Source organism: Aegilops tauschii, chromosome 7 (assembly GCF_002575655.3).
Source record: "Aegilops tauschii subsp. strangulata cultivar AL8/78 chromosome 7, Aet v6.0, whole genome shotgun sequence".
NCBI lineage: Eukaryota > Viridiplantae > Streptophyta > Magnoliopsida > Poales > Poaceae > Aegilops > Aegilops tauschii.
In genome coordinates this window covers 146,495,247-146,512,750 of record NC_053041.3, presented here as the reverse complement: position 1 = coordinate 146,512,750, position 17,504 = coordinate 146,495,247, and the positions used below count along the sequence as shown (strand labels likewise).

The 17,504-nt window shown below is 48.3% G+C and overlaps 1 protein-coding gene across 1 annotated transcript in view; it reads left to right on the top strand.

The window, feature by feature from the left end:
* The first annotated feature begins 12,211 nt into the window (after positions 1-12,211).
* The window catches only part of LOC109764386 (transcription termination factor MTERF8, chloroplastic-like), a 47,432-nt gene continuing 42,139 nt past the window's right edge, over positions 12,212-17,504 (top strand). The window contains exon 1 of the mRNA XM_020323222.1: positions 12,212-13,135. Coding sequence (XP_020178811.1) covers positions 12,212-13,135 — 924 coding nt within the window. The remainder of the gene's footprint in view (positions 13,136-17,504) is intronic.

Genomic DNA, 17,504 nt, shown 5'->3' with positions numbered 1-17,504 from the left:
GCATAGCACCGGTTGCAGCATTGAGCAGATTAGTTGGTAGTATCGGCCTACCCACCACATGCACCCTCCTCGAGATATCCTTAGGTGAAGGTGGCCCGTCCTGAGCACGGATCGTACGCGGTGCCGGCTGGCTCGCACCCTTGTTATTTTTTCTTTTCCGCCCCTTCTGCTTCTTCAGCTGTAATGGGATCGAGTTCTGCTCAGAGACCACCTTCTTGAGTGTGTTGGGGCTGATAATATTTCGCACCTCGGCTATCTGAGGCTCGGTGAAGGCGGCAGCTGGAGGCGTCTCCTGAGAACTGAACGCCAGACGACGCCTATTGCAATTGGGTTTCTCCGCGGTACCAGCTAGATCGCGATCGTCTTTTGCAGGGTTGGGTTATTGAGAAGGAGGCCCCAAGAATTCGTCACCGTACCCATGTTCGTTGAAGTACTTATCGACGTTGGAAAATGTACCGTCGTCGTCCGGATCCTGTGCCATATGCATGTCCGGATCAGCTGACGGCGGTAGCGTTGTGGCGGTCTTGCCATGGCTTGGCGCCGGCACGACTGGCGGTGTTGTCTGTGGGGTGGTGTCCCCCGCCCCCAAACGAATCTGGCTCTTCGGCCAAAGCATGGAACAGCTTATGCAGGCGCTGAGGGTCATCACATCATCTTCGTCGGCCCCAGGGGGTCGATACGGAGGTAACAAGTCATCGCAGCCCCGCAGCACCCAAACCAGTTGAACCCTATACACGGTGGGTGGCATGGGATTACCGTGGAACACGCGGTTGCCCGGTTGAACGATTCTGGCCTTGGCGACATCGATCAACTCGCCGTCCACGAAGTGCAGGAGAGTGCATGGAACGTCGGTGGCGCCCTGCGAAAACATGTAGGGCATCAGGGATGCCCAGTCAAAGGCAAGGAAATGAAGTCATCGGCCGAGGCTTAGTTACCGTGATGGCGTCAAGCTCAGCTAATGTCGAGGCACCGCCAACGGCGGGCGTGCAAGTGACGGAGGGGCCGCTTCCTGCCGAGGTGCTGGCCGGTGTATTCTTCCCACACCCGGGTGCATTAAGCTCCAATGCCGGCACCGACGCCGGAGACACCAATGCCGCCTCCGCCGGAGACACCAATGACGCCGGCGCGTTGTGCGAGTTGCTGCCCGTGAAGCTGGGAATCAGGGGCGGCCCCTGTTGGCTGCCCGCAATCCACGCCTGCAGCCCCTCAAGCAAGGTAGGCATAATGGCGGTGATCGTCGCTCCCAGTTGGTCTCGCACTTGCTCTTCGACTATCTCTGGAATCCGCGCCACTTGTGCCTTGAGTTCTTTAACCTCGCACTCCTGGCTTTCCGAGCTGGTCTTTCTCTCCTTTCGCCCAGCCTTATAGTATTCCGACCATTTCGTGGACAAGCCTTTGCCGGCCACACGACCAGCTGACGACGGCTTACTGAACTTATCCTTGTGTTTCATTACATTCAACGCCCTATTTAAAGTGGTGTCCCAAGGGGAGCTCTGAGACCCCGCGCTACTGCTTTCAGTGTCCTGCGGAAGGAACGTGAACCATTTAGAAATTTGGCTTGTAAGAAAACACTTTAAATACCGGAAGAAAACATAAAGAAGCCCAAGGTGCCTGTAAATGATGATTTGCAACAAAACAAGAGGGAGAAGAACAAAAATTCCAAATCCAAGAAGAAGGTGGTCGATACTTCAACTTGGTGATGGAGAAGTTACAAAAGGAAGGTAAGTACAGACAACATTAATCCCCACTGTTTTGAACAAAAGAGGTTACTAGATAGAGGACTAGAACAGAAGAAATGCCATTTCCATATGTCGAAATACAGTCGAGAAATGAAGACTACAATTTAAACCATTGTGCAAAGATTTAGAATTAGATATGACATGGTTGAAATCAAGTGATACATGTAATAATTTAGTTGCATGTAATAATTGAGCTTGCCACTGACACACACACACGCGGTCGACACGTCGTGATTCGATCTTAGCTATCTTTTCACAATCTTCTTGCCCTTCTTTTTCGCAAATGGAGTTCTTCTCTTGAACGGACGTCCTTTAGGTAGGGTGGTCCTGCTTCTTCTTGTGGTGTATGGTACTTCATCGTCGTCGTCATCTTCCATCTTCGGGTCGTCGTACTTGTCGAAGTCTTGCTCATTGGCAACTCCATCCATTCCGATGATCTTCCTTTTGCCTCTCCTCACAACAACACGACTGGGCTTTGACGGGTCGGTAATGAAGAAGCATTGGTCCACTTGGGAAGCCAGTACCCATGGCTCATTTTTCGCGGTGACGTTTGCGCCCACGGTCTTGGATTTGGCTTCGGGTATAACCATGGTGGTGAAATACCGGTCTTCTTTTAGGACGCTCTTGGCCCATCTGACACGGAACATCGGGACCTTCTCTCTAGCGTAGCTCAGCTCCCAGATCTCCTCGATCCTTCCGTAGTATCTGTCCTTGTCGTTACCCTGGAGTTCTGATAATCATCGCTCTTCATGTCCTTTTCCTCGGTGTAGAATGTGTACCCGTTGATATCGTACGCCTCATAGGTCATCAGGTTGTGCTCGGCACCCTGTAACAAGGCGAATATGAGTTTTTCTTCCGAGGAAGAATCCTCATGTAAAGGGTACGACAGAAGCTTCTCCTTGAACCAACGCGTGAAACATGAGTTGTGCTCTTTGATTATATCTCCGTCCGTCCTCTATTGGCCTCGGTCATTGTATGTCTTCTCAATAAAGGTTTTGTGCTCTACCACCCAAGGATCGACCACATCTATGTGTTGTAGCGCGACTAGGTTTGCTCTTTCAAAGTCGGCGAGTCGACCCTTGAAGTCGACATGCATTTCACGACGACCCTTGCGGTGACCCCATCCAGCGAGCCTGCCGAGGTGCCTGTTGACGGCAGACCAACGGGGTTCTCGATGCCTAGATAATTCGTGCAGTAGGAGATGCACTCTTCGGCCAGAAAGCCCTTGGCTATGCTTCCATCTGGACGTGCCATGTTGCGAACGTATCCTTTGATGACACCATTCATCCTTTCGAATGGCATCATGCTGTGCAGGAACGTCGGCCCGAGTTGGATGATATCCTCCACGATATGGACCAGCAGATGCACCATAACGTCGAAGAATGCGGGCGGGAAGTAGATCTCAAGCTCGCATAGTATCACCATGATCTCTTCCTGTAGCCTTCTGAGTTGCCTCACGCCAACCGACTTCCGAGAGATGACGTCGAAAAAGTTACATAGGCCAAATAGCGTTTCACGGACGTGCGCATCCATGATCCCACGGATTGCAACTAGAAGTATCTGCGTCATCAGCACGTGACAGTCGTGAGACTTCATCCCGCTGAACTTCTGCTTCGCTGAGTCTAGGTATCTGCTTATCTTCCCCGCGTAACCGTAAGGAAGTTTTACTCCTACAAGGCAGGTGAAAAACTGCTCAATCTCCTCCTGACTTAGAGTGAAGCACGCGGGAGGGCAGTCATTTCCGATCTTCTTGGCCTTTTTGCCTTTGCGACGACTTTCAGTGTCCTTCGCCTCATCATCATCATCATCATCATTAGCGTGAAGCTCCTCCCTGATGCCCATTGATTTCAAGTCTACCCTTGCTTTCGGCCCATCTTTGGTCCTCTCTGGCATGTTGAGCAGGGTACCAAGCAGACTCTCGCACACGTTCTTCGTGATATGCATGACATCAAGGCTGTGAGGCACACGGAGGATCTTCCAGTACGGCAAGTCCCAGAAAACAGACCTCGTTTTCCATACCTTCAGCAGCGGCTCTGGCGCCTTTTGCTTCTTTCCCGGCGGTGGGCACTCTTTCCAATTTTTCAACAGCTCATCTATTTCCTCGCCGCTCCTCGTACGCGGGCATCTTCGGGGTTCGGTTTCACCATCGAACAGATCCTTGCGTTTTCTCCATGAGTCATCATCGCGAAGCCACCTTCGATGTCCCATGTACATGGTTTTCGAAGACCCAAGATCTCTATCTAGTTGGCGATACGTTGTGTCATCCATGCACCTGACGCATGCACAAAATCCGTGGACCACCTGCCCCACAACATATCCGTAACCGAGATAGTCGTGCACCGTCGTGAGCAGTGCGGCTCTCATAGGGAAATATTCTTTCGCTGCGGCGTTATTGGCTGGCGTTTTCCATAGCATGTCTAGCTCCTCTTTCAGCAGCCCCAGATACAGATTGATGTCGTTCCCTGGTTGTTTCGGCCCTTCAATTAGCATACTCATGTGAATGTACTTCCTCTTCATGCACAACCAGGGGGAAGGTTGTACATCCACACAAACACAGGCCAGGTGCTATGTGTGCTTCTCTGGCTGCCAAACGGATTGACTCCATCGGTGCTCGCGCCCAGCACGATGTTCCTTGGATCGTCCTCAAATTCTGGGTGTTTGAAGTTCAACGCTTGCCACTGGCTCGCATCCTTAGGGTGACTCAGCATCTTGTCTTTTTATTTATCTCCGGATCATTTCCGTCATCTTCTCGCTTCTTCTCCTCCCTATCCACGTGCCAACGCAGGATCTTTGCTAGCTTAGGGTCCGCGAAATACCGCTGCAGACGAGGAGTGATCGGAAAGTACCACACCACTTTTCGAGGAGCTTTCTTCCTCTTCTTGTATCGAGTGATGCCGCACACTGGACATATGGTAGACTCCGCGTGCTCGTCCCGATAAATGATGCAATCGTTCATGCACACATGATATTTCACGTGTGGTAAATCCAGAGGACACACGATTTTCTTTGCCTCCTCGAAACTGATCGGGCACTTGTTCCCCTTGGGAAGACGTTCGTGCCAGAATAACATGTTCTTGTCGAAGCACGCGTCGGTCATTTTGTGTTTTACCTTCATCTCCAGAGCTATGAGCGTTACTTTCAGGCGCGTATCCTCGGGCCTGCATCCTTCATACAATGGAGTAACCGCGTCTATCTCCAGTTGATCCAGCTTGGCTTTCTCTCGGGCGGCAGCTCTTGCGTTACCCGCCTGCTTGAGAAGCAGCTCTTGAATATGAGGGTCCTACACCCAGCCCATCGATGGTCCATCGTCGTCTGCTCCGACATCTTCATCTTCATGATCATGCCCTTCGTCTTGATCTTCCTCATCATCATGTCCGGCATCTTCTACATGATGACTGTGTCCTGCATCTACTTGGCGATCATGTCCTGGAGATTCTTCGTCTTCTCGCCCGCCCTCGCCGTGGTTGTCTTGCTCCCCTTCCTTATTTCTTGCCCGGCCCCCATGGACGACTTCATAATCATCTTCATCACCTTGCCACCGATAGCCATCCATGAAACCACGCAAGAGCAGGTGGTCCCGCACCTGTTCGGAATCCGGGTCCATAAGGCTCTTCAGCTTGCATCTTCGACATAGACATCTTATCTCCGTCTCGTTCTTTTGAAGCATCTCGGCCTTCGCGGAGCTAAAAAACCTATTCACGATGCCTTCGGTCATCATGCGAACATGGTCGCCTGCGGGGTAGAGCAAAACGATATTTTAGAACCAAAATTTTTTTTGGCATGACTTTGCCTAAAAATAGGACAAAAAAGAATGCATAGTGCCAAATTCTCGCCGAAACGGAAATGAATCAACATTCCGGAAAAGTATTGGCAACTATCGCATTTCAAATACCGGTACCTGCAAACACAAACATATGCAACACCACAAACATACGTAGATCTAGGCCATAAAAAGTGTGTACGTTGTTGGAGGGAGAAAAAAGTAGATCTATAACATAAAGAAAGTTTCCCCTTTACTTACCTATCAAAAAAAGGAAATTTAACCACTTAATTTGGGTGAATCTATGGTGCAAATGAGGTGAGGAGGAGGAGGCAGCCGAGACCAAGCCTGGTAGAGGTGGAGAGAATGAAGTGGGGAAAGTGAGTGTGGTAGGTGGCTGTCAAAAATATCTAGCTGCTCCCAGGTTACCAATGGCGCACCTCCTAAGAATGCGCCATTGGTAACCAGGGTTACTAATGGTGCACCTGGTGTGTGGTGCGCCACTAGTAATGGCGCACTATCCCCTGGTGCGCCACTGCTAACAATTTTTTTATTTTTTTTCAAAACTAGTAATGGCGCACCACACGCCAGGTGCGCCATTAGTAATATGGCCAATAATGGCGCACCACATACATGGTGCGCCATTAATGTCCATATTAGCTATAGCCGTTTTTCTAGTAGTGCAACTCTTGCTTGCTTGCTGATAAAATCCAGTGGTGTAATGCCCTCATGCCCTCTGGGTGCCTTTCCTTTTGTATGTTGTTGGGCTTCACCACGGCAGGTTGGAGGGCGTCCATGTAGTTCAACAAACTATAATTTTTAGTTTCCCTATAAGATGATGACATGTTCAAATTGAGTTCGCAATAATAGCAAATGTGCAAATTGCGTCGACGGAGATGATTGAGGAAGATGTCAAATGGGCTACCAAAGTAGATGGTTGATTTCAGCTGACTACATTAGCAACCTATATTCAAAAAACTTTCTTCTCACTTTAGAGAAAACTTTTTAGGAAAAAGTTATCAATGTACATCAAGCTATCCCTGAAATTTTTGTTCAACTTAAACATTGAATCGTAAGATATTCAAATGTACCGATTTGTTTTCACGAGGATGTCTATGAGCATAAATTTTTGCAATTACTTATAACATGAAGTTCACGGAAGCTAGTATCTACTACTCTTATAAAAAACAGAGTTGGTGATGATGGTGTGCCTGCCATCCTGCAACATAGGCCGTCCGATTTATATCTGACGGATAGGAAGAAAACTATGGCAATTTTGCAAAAAGATACCTACACCCCTCTCCATATTTGCAAATAAGGCCTTCCCTCGTTCATCCTTTTCTCTCACAAGATAAACTACTCATACAAATGCATCTTGATGTTACGTGCAACACACGGGCATCTTGCTAGTTTAAGTACTAATTTTTAGAGAAAAATAAAACTCCTTTTGAATTTAGGTTGTTAAGCGGAATTGATGATATCAGTGATTTGTTTTGATCCTGTAATAACATTGGCAACTATTGTGCATTTTTTCTTGGTCTAAATTGATGAAACCGACCTCAAACTTTGGAGTTGATTAATTGTTCAGGCTCGATCTTAGAAACACCAAAGTGGCTCCCTAGCCATCATTAACCCTAGTGGAAACTCGCCGTAAAAAAAACCCTAGTGGAAACTCTAGGTGATAGTCAGGGTAAAGGAAAATGAGGTGAGCAATATGGTATATACGTATATTGGGTGCTCGGTATAGAAATTTAATAAAGAAATTCAATATGGATGTTCTATGTATCTTTGTTTGCAAATGTCCCTTATGTGTGTACATTAGCATAATCATCCATTGAGTTATAGGCCGGGTGCATCATAAGTAAGTAGATGCCATGATGGATAATGTGTTCATGTGACATATATTTGATTAGCAACTTGTAGACATAGATAATAGCATCTATTAGTTGGAATTGGTTCTTAAATACTTTCTATAGTTTTTGTTTTCTTACTATGAGTTGAACTCACACATTTTTAGTCATGTCCACTGAATCAAATGATTCAACTTCACCACAAAGATTATGCGACATCATAAAAACATGTGACTGGTGGTGAATGGATTAGTAGATGGCATGGACACCCTTGTCATTCCAGAGTTCAAAGCATCAGTTTGATAATGCATGGGCATAAGACTTGAGATAATAACTTATTATGGTATTATATTTTTATGTTATAAACAGTACGCATGATTGCCTCTTCTCTATGGTTGGCAATATTGCTTGTGGTGAAATCGTGGTGCTCAACTACTCTAAAGAAAAATATATGCAAATATCGTGCATAGTTCACAACTAAGAGTTTTATGTCTAGAATTACCACAAATAATAGGAAGGATGTTTCAGTTTGGCCATTAACAAGGTTGTGTTTTTGTACTATACATGGGATACCGGATGAAGGGCGACAAAGAAATGGTACTGATTAAAGTGAAACTTGCGGCTATGGTGCGAGTAAATTTGGCCTCTTGTTGGTTGGGATTCACATCTTCGTCGTTTTTTATCTTTTTGTCCAACCAATATTTCTTTTGAAGTTGAGCGCATTTATTTTAGATGCACTTATAACTGAGCGCAGTGGATCATGTTGTACCATCTGGTACCATGAATAGCGGTAGTTAAAGGTCCTCTTTTATAATCAAGAATATAGTACCAAAGAAGATACTCATAAATTAGTTACTCAACTTTCATATGTTAACATGTATTGCACCCACAGGTACGTGAGTAATAGCAATTCACATCACGAACAACTTAGCTAAATAGTAACGATGATAGCAACTTCAACACACAACCTGCGGGGCTGGATTATATGGAAACCCTAAGCATGCCTAATCGAGCATTGTTTGGAGTAAGGCCGGTCATATCGTAACAACAAATTTGAATATGACGCCAAGGTACTCCAAAAGTTATGGAGGATGAGGGGACTAAATTACTAGTGTACCTATACCACTTCGTCATAAAACGATTCCCAATGCCTTTCAAACCTATACAACTATCACATACAAAATGATATCTACTTTTTTATTATATAGTTGACATCCATTGACCATCACTGTAGTTACTGATGCTAAGAGGTTTGTGCCCGGCATTGTTTCCATGATGATGTTTCATTGTGTGGTATTTATCCATTCGTGCTGGTGCACGCTTGTTCAATTTCAGCACATATAGCATAGTACTTTTCTTGAAATTTGTTACCCAGACCAAGACTTTTTTTTAGATAGTATGCTTGCATTCAAATCACGAAATAATACAAAGTCCTTGACCCATACAAGCACACCCGAACACACACACAGAGAAAACCAAAAAACGAAGAGTGCCCTAACAACCGATAAAATATGAAGATCCCGGAAGCTCTGTGTCATCATCCCTGAACCTTGCGAGAAGACCTACCACACAAGAATATGCAACCAGACCCAACCAGGTCATCATATTCAACCATGGCATAATCACCGCCATGCTGATCCCCCTTTTCTTCGCTCCGACGCCGAAAAGACAACGACACACATGCATCCAACACGCTTGCACCAGCCTTCGTCATCTGTGGCTTTGAGTATCGCTATATGTGACCCTTCTAGGTGGAAGAGAGATTCGATTTCGGCGTTGCGGCTGGGTCAACCGCCTGGGCAAAGAAGAACATTCATGCAGCAGCATCACAAAGAAAGAGAAAGAGCAACAACATAAAAATCATCTCGACGAGAAGGAAGAAGAATCTCCGTCTCCACACAACCACCACCCATCCGAGGACCGAACTGGCCGGTGTCGGTCGACCTCCAGACACCATAGCCTACGACCTCGACGACATCTGAGGGATCCTCCACCCCGCTGGCTCCAAGACGAAGACAAGAGCCCCGCCTAACCGCGAACGGAGGCTGAGGAAACTTATTCACACATCGTCTCCCTCAACCCTAAGCCAAATGTGAACCCATCCGACGCACAACTTTGAGGTTCCCCCACCCTCCCGCCGCCGGAGGGGCTGACGGAGGGAGAGGGAACTAGCGGTGGCGCCGACGACACTCAAAGGGAACGTGGTCGCCTCCTTTCGACTGCGTGCGAGATCGATCGTTCCGCGAGTTATGAGACGCGTCTTGAATAGACTAGATCAGTAAAATTTTCCTACTAGTACCTTTGAAGTGCTCATATGAAATGACGAAAGTGCCCCAGGCTGGCATCAAATTAACTCCCATACCCACATCGAACTGGCTCCCTAGCCATCGCCAACCCTACCACAAACCCCGCCGAGCGAGCATTACAGCAACTCTAGCAGACCCCGCAAAACGCCCCGGCCCGCAAAATAACCGCCAAATTGCGGGTCGGGGCTGAAAAATCTGCACGAGCAGACCCCGCAAAACACCCCGGCCCGCAAAAAATTTTGCGGGGCGCGGCAAATCTTCTCGCCCAACCTCTATCTTCACGGGCTGGGAGGCTGACCCGAGCTCAACCCCCATCCGGCGCGAGATTTGGCGGGAGGGACATTTCCGCGCCCCCTTTCCCGCTTCCCGCACCCTCCACCACCATTGCCCCCCCTCCGAAGCTCCGCCGCTCCTCCCCGGCCGTCCCTCGCCGCCATGGACGACCCGATGCTGCCCCCCGTCACCGTCGAGGTCGCGCACGCCACTTCCCCTCGGGCGGATCTCGTCGCCGGCCATGTAGGCCCTGCCGGCGTCGCCCAAGCACACGCCACGCCTGCCCGCAAGCGGCAGGGCAACGTGCTTGTGCAAGGCGGGAATCCGGCTGCCCCTGCCGCGATGGCCCGCGCTCCGGGCGGCAATGCCGCTGTGCGATCCCGGCCGGCGGCGGAGAAGGCCGGCAAGGTCGCGGGCGCAAAGCGGAGGAAGGTTCTGACTTCAAGGAAGAAATCTTCTTCAACCTCTCACTCCATCCCCCCGTTCAACGGTGCCGCTCCCCCCACGAGCGAGGTGTTTGACGAAATGGCCGGAAGGTATATCTCTTCGGACTTTGGTGATTCTCTTTCATTTTCGCCATTGTTTATCGATAGCTCGTGACTTCTTATCGTTCGGTACAGCGGTGGTTCGAACAATGCAACAACCGAGTTCGTGAACTTGTTGGACACGAACGCGGTTGACATTGATCAAGCCCCCTTCGAACCTTTCGACTACAATGAAACAGAGTGCGGCGTGGACGACCATGGTTGTGCGGACGACTTGGCTGAGATCGAAGCGGAAGCGTTTGAGAATTCACAAGCAAAAGCTGGGAAAAGACAAAGATCGAAGAACTACACCATCTTGGAAGATCAAGCTTTGATCAAAGCATGGAGTGCGGTGTCTCTTGATGCATGCACGGGTACTAATCAAACCGCCAAGAGATATTGGCAAAGGATCGAAGATCAATACTTCCGCATTATGAAAAACTACCCCAACAAGACTCCACGCACATTTCAGTCTCTTCAAGGTCGTTGGGAGAACATCAAGCCTATGTGCAGCCGTTGGGCAGCTTGCTTGGAGCAAGTACCCAATGCACCTCCAAGTGGCACCGTGGAGTCCGACTATGTGAGTTTGCTTTGCCTTTGTTCAAGTTGTGCATCATCATTATGTATCATGAAAAATGATTGCAACATCTTGTTTGCATTGTGTAGGACAAGATTGCTCAACATAGATACAAGGACATGGAAGCTTCGGAAGGCAGATTCTTCAAATTAGAGCATTGTTGGGAGTTGCTCCAAAAGTGCGACAAGTGGAAGTTGATCGACAAAGAGTCCCCATCAAAGAGAAGCTCACTTACAAACATGGATGAAGATGAACATGATGATGGCCCAAGAAATTTGAACAAGCCCGATGGCGACAAGAAGACTAGAGAGAAGATAAAGAGAGAGCAAGAAGCATCGAGCTTGAGGGAGAAGATTGATGTCATGGTGCAATCAAACGATTTAATGTTGTTGAAGTCGTTGGAGATCAAGAAAGAGTTGGCCGAAAAGAAGGCAAAAGAGAAGCAAGAAAAATGGCAAATGCTCAAGGAAGAGGGGCTGCGCAGAGCTGCCATTGAGGAGAGAAAAGTACGCGCCTCTGAAAACAAATCGCTGTCATTGTTGCTCGCCGAAGAGAACAAGATCATGTCAATGAACCGCAATGACATGGACGACGTCACCAAAGCATGGCATGATATGGCAAGGAGAGACATCTTGAAGAGGAGAATGGATGCCTCGGCCGGTCCGTCTGCCAGTTCCGGTGATGTTTTCTCTGCTCCATACGGTGGCAATGTGGATGATTTCGGTGCGGGAGTTGGAACAAGCGACGGAGGTGGCTACGGTGGCGCCGATGAACTTCAAGATGGACTCCATGGCGCCGAGTGAAGATCGACCCTCAAGATGATGCCGGACATGGGCGTATACCTTTGCATGCCCTCTTTTGCGTAATGAACTTCGCTTTTATTCGCGCGCAAACTGTTTATGTCATTTGAATTTGAACTTGTTTGTGAGGCCCTATGACAAATTTCAGATTTGCAGTTTTGCTGTTTGCGGGTCGTTGCGCTGTTGCCCGAGCAAAACCCGCATAGCCGACCCGTAAAAAAGCATATTCCGCAAATATACTTTTTTACGGGTCCGTTTGGGGGGTCTGCATCTGTGCTAGCCCTCGCCGGCCCGCAAAAGCGGTTTTGCACGAACTGCAAACGCGTTTTGCGGGCCGGCGTTTTGCGGGGTCTACTAGAGTTGCTCTTACACCGCCACCGCCATGCTCCGCCTCCAAAAGCGGCTTCTCTCTCTCCTCCGCGACGGCGGCGCCTCCCCTCTCCCCACCTTCCCCCTCACCTCCCTCCACCGCCACCTCTGCACCACCGCCACCGCCACCGCCTCCACGGAGTCCCCTTTCTTCGTCCAGGACTACCTCGTCAACACCTGCGGCCTCACCCGGGCACAATCCCTCAAGGCGTCCAGGTCCATCTCCCATCTCAGGTCCCCCTCCAACCCCGACGCCGTCCGCGCCTTCCTCTCGGGCCTCGGCCTCTCCAGCTCCGACATCGCCGCCGTCGTCGCCGCCGACCCAAAGTTCCTCTGCTCCAGGGTGGGCGAGACCCTCGCCCCCCGTGTCGCCAAGCTACGCAATCTCGGGCTACCCCCTTCCAAGATCGCGCGCCTCGTCTTGATCGGCGTCCCCGCGTTGCGCTCCTGCGACGTCGCCAGCAGGCTTCAGTTCTGGATCCCATTGTTCGGCTCCTTCGACGAGTTGGTCAAGGCCGTGTCGAGGGGGGCTCTGGGAGGTGGTGCCCTCCTAAGGTGTGACATTGACACAGTGGTTAAGCCCAATGTCGAGCTACTTATGCGCTGCGGCTTTAATATCCCTGATCTCGCCAAGACCGGCCTCAATGGGATGCGGGTGATCGTCTGCAGCCCAGAAAAACTCCAGGCATTGGTTGCACGCGCAGATGAGCTCGGGGTACCACGTGGCTCAGGCCTATTCATATATGCGCTCGCAACCGTCTTCTGGGTAACCCAAGAGAAGCTTGTTGCAAGAATGGAGTTACTGAAGAAGACCCTTGGCTGCTCTGACGACATGCTAAAAATTGTAGTCGTCAAGCACCCAAGCCTCCTAAGATCATCTGAGGACAACCTGCGCAGCACGGTAGAGTTCCTGATCAACAAGGTTGGTCTTGAGCCGGTGTCGGGTGGTAGGTGCGACATATGCCAACGGGTGGCTTATCATTGTGGGAGCCAGTAAGACATCACTGGTGTCTGGAAACGGGATGAGGCGAAGACATGCACGCCGGCGGATCTTACCCAGGTTCGGGGCTCTCCGTGGAGATAACACCCCTAGTCCTGCTCTGCGGGGTCTCCGCATGGTCACTAGATCAGCACAAGTGGCTACAAGTGGCTCCTTGAGCTGTTTGGCTAGAGGAAGAAGAAGGGCAAGGCTAGCTCTCCTCTTCTCTCTATGTGGTGTCTAAAACTCTAAGAGATCAACCCTTTGCATGGGTGCCCCGGGGGGTTTATATAGGCCTACCCCTAGGGGTACAATGGTAATATGGCTGGACGCGGGTCCTAGCCGTCAGTGTCTGTATTCGCTGGCTTCTTCGCTGGCCGCTGGGGCCCGCCGACTGGTGGGTCCCACTACAAAAAAATACACTTCCGTGATGATACGTGTTTGTCACAGTAGGTCGCGTTTTCTGTCATGCATGTACATCCATGACAAACTTATGACAGAATCAAGATAGTCATACCTGTGCTGTCGTAGAAGTGTTCCATGACATTGCCAAAATTATCATCACGGAAGTGTCCACTTCCATGACGATAAATCGCGCGTCACAGAAGTGCTTTCGTCAAGGGTGACCGACACGTGGCATCCACCGTAACGGAACGCCGTTAAGCTATCGGGTCGGATTTTGGATCCGATAACCCGTTAACAGCCACGACCAATGCCGATTTTCCACGTGTAAAATTCTCATTGGCTGACGGATCCACGCGTCAGCTCCGCGTTGGCACAGGTGTCACTCGTCCAACGGTCGAGATGGGCCTATGATATGTTGACACGTGGACCAGCCCAAAAGTGGCCCACAAAGTTTAAATGGGCCGGCCCAGCCGAAGGCCCATAAGATTTAGCGGACCATAATGGGCTGACCCAGCTAAAGGCCCACAAAATTTAGCGGACCATAATGGGCCGGCCCAGCTAAAGGCCCACATGATTTTGCAGACCATAATGGGCCGGCCCAACTAAAGGCCCACAAGATTTTGCGGACCACAATGGGCCGGCCCAGCTAAAGGCCCACAAGATTCTGCAGACCATAATGGGCCGGCCCAGCTAAAGGCCCAACATTCTTTGTCAAATCGGCCCGTCAACGGCCTGTCCTAAACTTGTCATCAACGCGGCCCATGGTCACTTCTGGCCCGTTAACAGTCCGCTAAGTAATTGGGCCGAATTACAGCCCAGTGTATTTCCGGCCTGTTAAAGGTCCGGCTTCATTTGGGCCCATTTACAGGCCATCAAAACTTTCGGCCCATAAACGACCGTGAAGGATTTGGGTCATATTTGGCCATGTCTGACATTCAGCCTGTTAGAGGCCCACTATAGCTTTGGGCCACTTTCGACCTGTTGTCATTTTTGGCCTGTTAACGCCGGACGTAAACCATGGGCTATATGTGGCCCAACGTCATATCGGGCCCATTAACGGCCCATATAAAAATGACGATAATCTAGCCCGACCGAAGTTCCGGCCTGTTAAAGGCCCGTGTATTAGGTCGGCGCATTTACGGCCCGTCCGAATTTCGGCCTGTCAAAGATCCGCATCGTAAATGGGCCACCATTTCGGCCTGCTAAGTCCAGTGGGTTATTTGGCACAATCAGGGCCCAATCTCACTTTCGGTCTATTAAAGGCCCATGTTTTTTATGGGCTCGAGATATTTACACCTGTAAACAGCCTATTTTTACTGAGGGCCCAAATTATGTTTAGGCCTGTTAAAGGCCCACTATGGGCACAGGCCTACCAGAAAAATATGAAAGCTTATGCTAATTTAGGCCCAGATATTTTTAGTGGGCTACATGCCAATTTCGGCCCGTAATCGTTTTTAGCCCAATTGGAATGGGCCCGACGAATGTTGGCATGTTGGGCTCCTACGAAGCTTTCGGCCGAATACATTACTAAGATAAACCTACACTATACAAAAATAGCGTCGTAATTACTACAGCCTGAGGCAGCATCATAAATGTTGTATCACAACAAAATAAATTCCAACCATACAACAAAAGGCCTGTTGGCATAAAGTTTACAGTCCTTCCAGATAAAAGCACCATCAGATGTATAGAAGCACAGATCATTTGACCTGAGTGCTAATGTTTCAGGCTCTAGAATCTGATGGAGCAGCACGATCTCCACCTTTTTTCCACCATTGCTCTTGAACAACGAAGCGAATGTCTGATAGTCTGGTTTCAAAACCATTCATATCTTGACGACATTTCTCAACCACTATTCTTGTTTCCGAAACAACGTCCATTAGGGATTGGACTTGTGTCTGGAGCACAGATATATCACTCTGTCTAGCAGGAAGATTTTGTTCAGTAGGCGATTTGGATGAGGTTACCTTGACAACCAACCCAGAATTACGCAGGAAGGTGCTTTTTGCACTGTTAGTGGAGAGATACTGACGCACTGCAGCAAGAGGTGACATTGTGCCTGTAGTAGCCTCGTCACCTTCAGGTGGTTGTGGCTGTTCAATCATTTGTTCCATAGCTTCCTGAAAGTTTGAAGTTGTAGATTAGTGTACCAGATAAGTTACTAATGAGACAAAAACAAACAAAGTAGGTTAAACGTTTATACATAACTTATTTTGGTGAACTACTGTAATACATTAGCATGTATTGTAGTGCCAACTACATAATAAAATCACTTTCGGAACATATGTCCATGTAGCATGCCTACTGTATTGTCTATTTCCTCACATTCGTTGACATCTAAGGATAAAGAGACATGGTTTAAAGTAGGATGAACATAGTATGACATCATTCATATCATGGGCAAACAAATATAAAACAAACAGGCTATTTTATCATTGTGTGCGCACGTGAACATAACAACTAGATTACAGATCAAGACCAAAAGAATATCCTTCATCTCTTTTAAACCATGTAAGGTGAAATGATACGTTAAGACAACTGTGAATAAAAGTGTACAGAGTAACTGACATTGGCTGCAAACCAAGTAGTTAAATGAACACATCACAGTACCAATCAGTTCAAGGCAGGAGGAATAAGGACTTACAACAGCGGCTTGAACTGGTGTGCTCATGCCCTTCATCTTGCTGGTGTGGCAATCCTTGAAGATTTGCACTGCATTCGGTTCAGGTTCTTTTTGGTCCGCACGGGCTTTCCTCTGTATTTGGAACAAGTCAATATAGATACGATAATATGGCACAAAAAAAGAAGGAAGTAGCAGCTATTTACAAGAGTCTCGCAGTGTGCAATATAGCTACGAGATCCTGTTGTCTGTTGGAATTTCACTTTAGAACGGTTGGTTTTGTTCTTCAAACAGTTAGCCTAGAAGAAGATACACTTGTAAGGCACATACATAAATACAAGTTCAATATGTGGTCTGATCAAATACATATAGCCTACATGATACTTTGGATCAGACCAGTGTTTAACGAGGGTTGTCCAGTATTCATCTGTAATATATTCCACTGGAGATGTTTGGGCGATTTCATTGTTAGCCTTGCCTTCAAAGTGAGATTAAGGTGGTACCGATACTGTCGCAGAGCAGACTGAAAAACATGAGTGCATGCTTGTTTAGTTGCATCATCTTTCGGATCCAACTTGAACCTCATCTGTTGAAAAAAGAATGTGAGTCTTATTAGGAGGAAGCTAGAAAGTATGGGACAGAGCAAGACAATATTACTAATTGCGATGAATAACATTACTTACGGATAAATGGTCAAGGAAGGTGTTAAAATGGGTATTGTCTTTCTCATTCCTGTACTGGATCCATGTTGGGAGGATACGTGCATGACACCTAACGGCAACGGCTGCCTCTGATACTAACTTGGCTGACTATGTAGCATCACGTGGCCTTTTTAAACCTGCCTCAAAATGGATCTCCATTCTTCCTCCTTTAGATTTTGTTAATCTGTCAAGCATTATCCCTGATGTCTGTTTCCGCTTGCGCCGTGGTGCTAGTTCAACAACGAATATGGAAAGTGTTAGTGTACATCAAACTATGAGAGTACATATAAAGGAGCATGCAACTGCAACTTGACTCGGTCAGGTACCGTCTTGGTGTTGATGCTCATGAGGTTCATCTGATCTTGCCAAGTCCTGTTGTGTCAGCAGTGCTTCGGAAGTAGTGTTAGGTGTGAAGGCAGCTTGGGAACTGGCCAGTTCCAGAGCAAACGAACGAGTAACTTGTTGAGATGCTGGTACAGTTGAAGCGGATGTTGCAGCTGGTGGAGCAGGTGATACTGTGTTTGTAGATTTAGCCGGTGGACTTGGACCTTCTACTGCACTATAAGTACCAGCAGAATCTCGACGGCAGAACCTTCTCTTT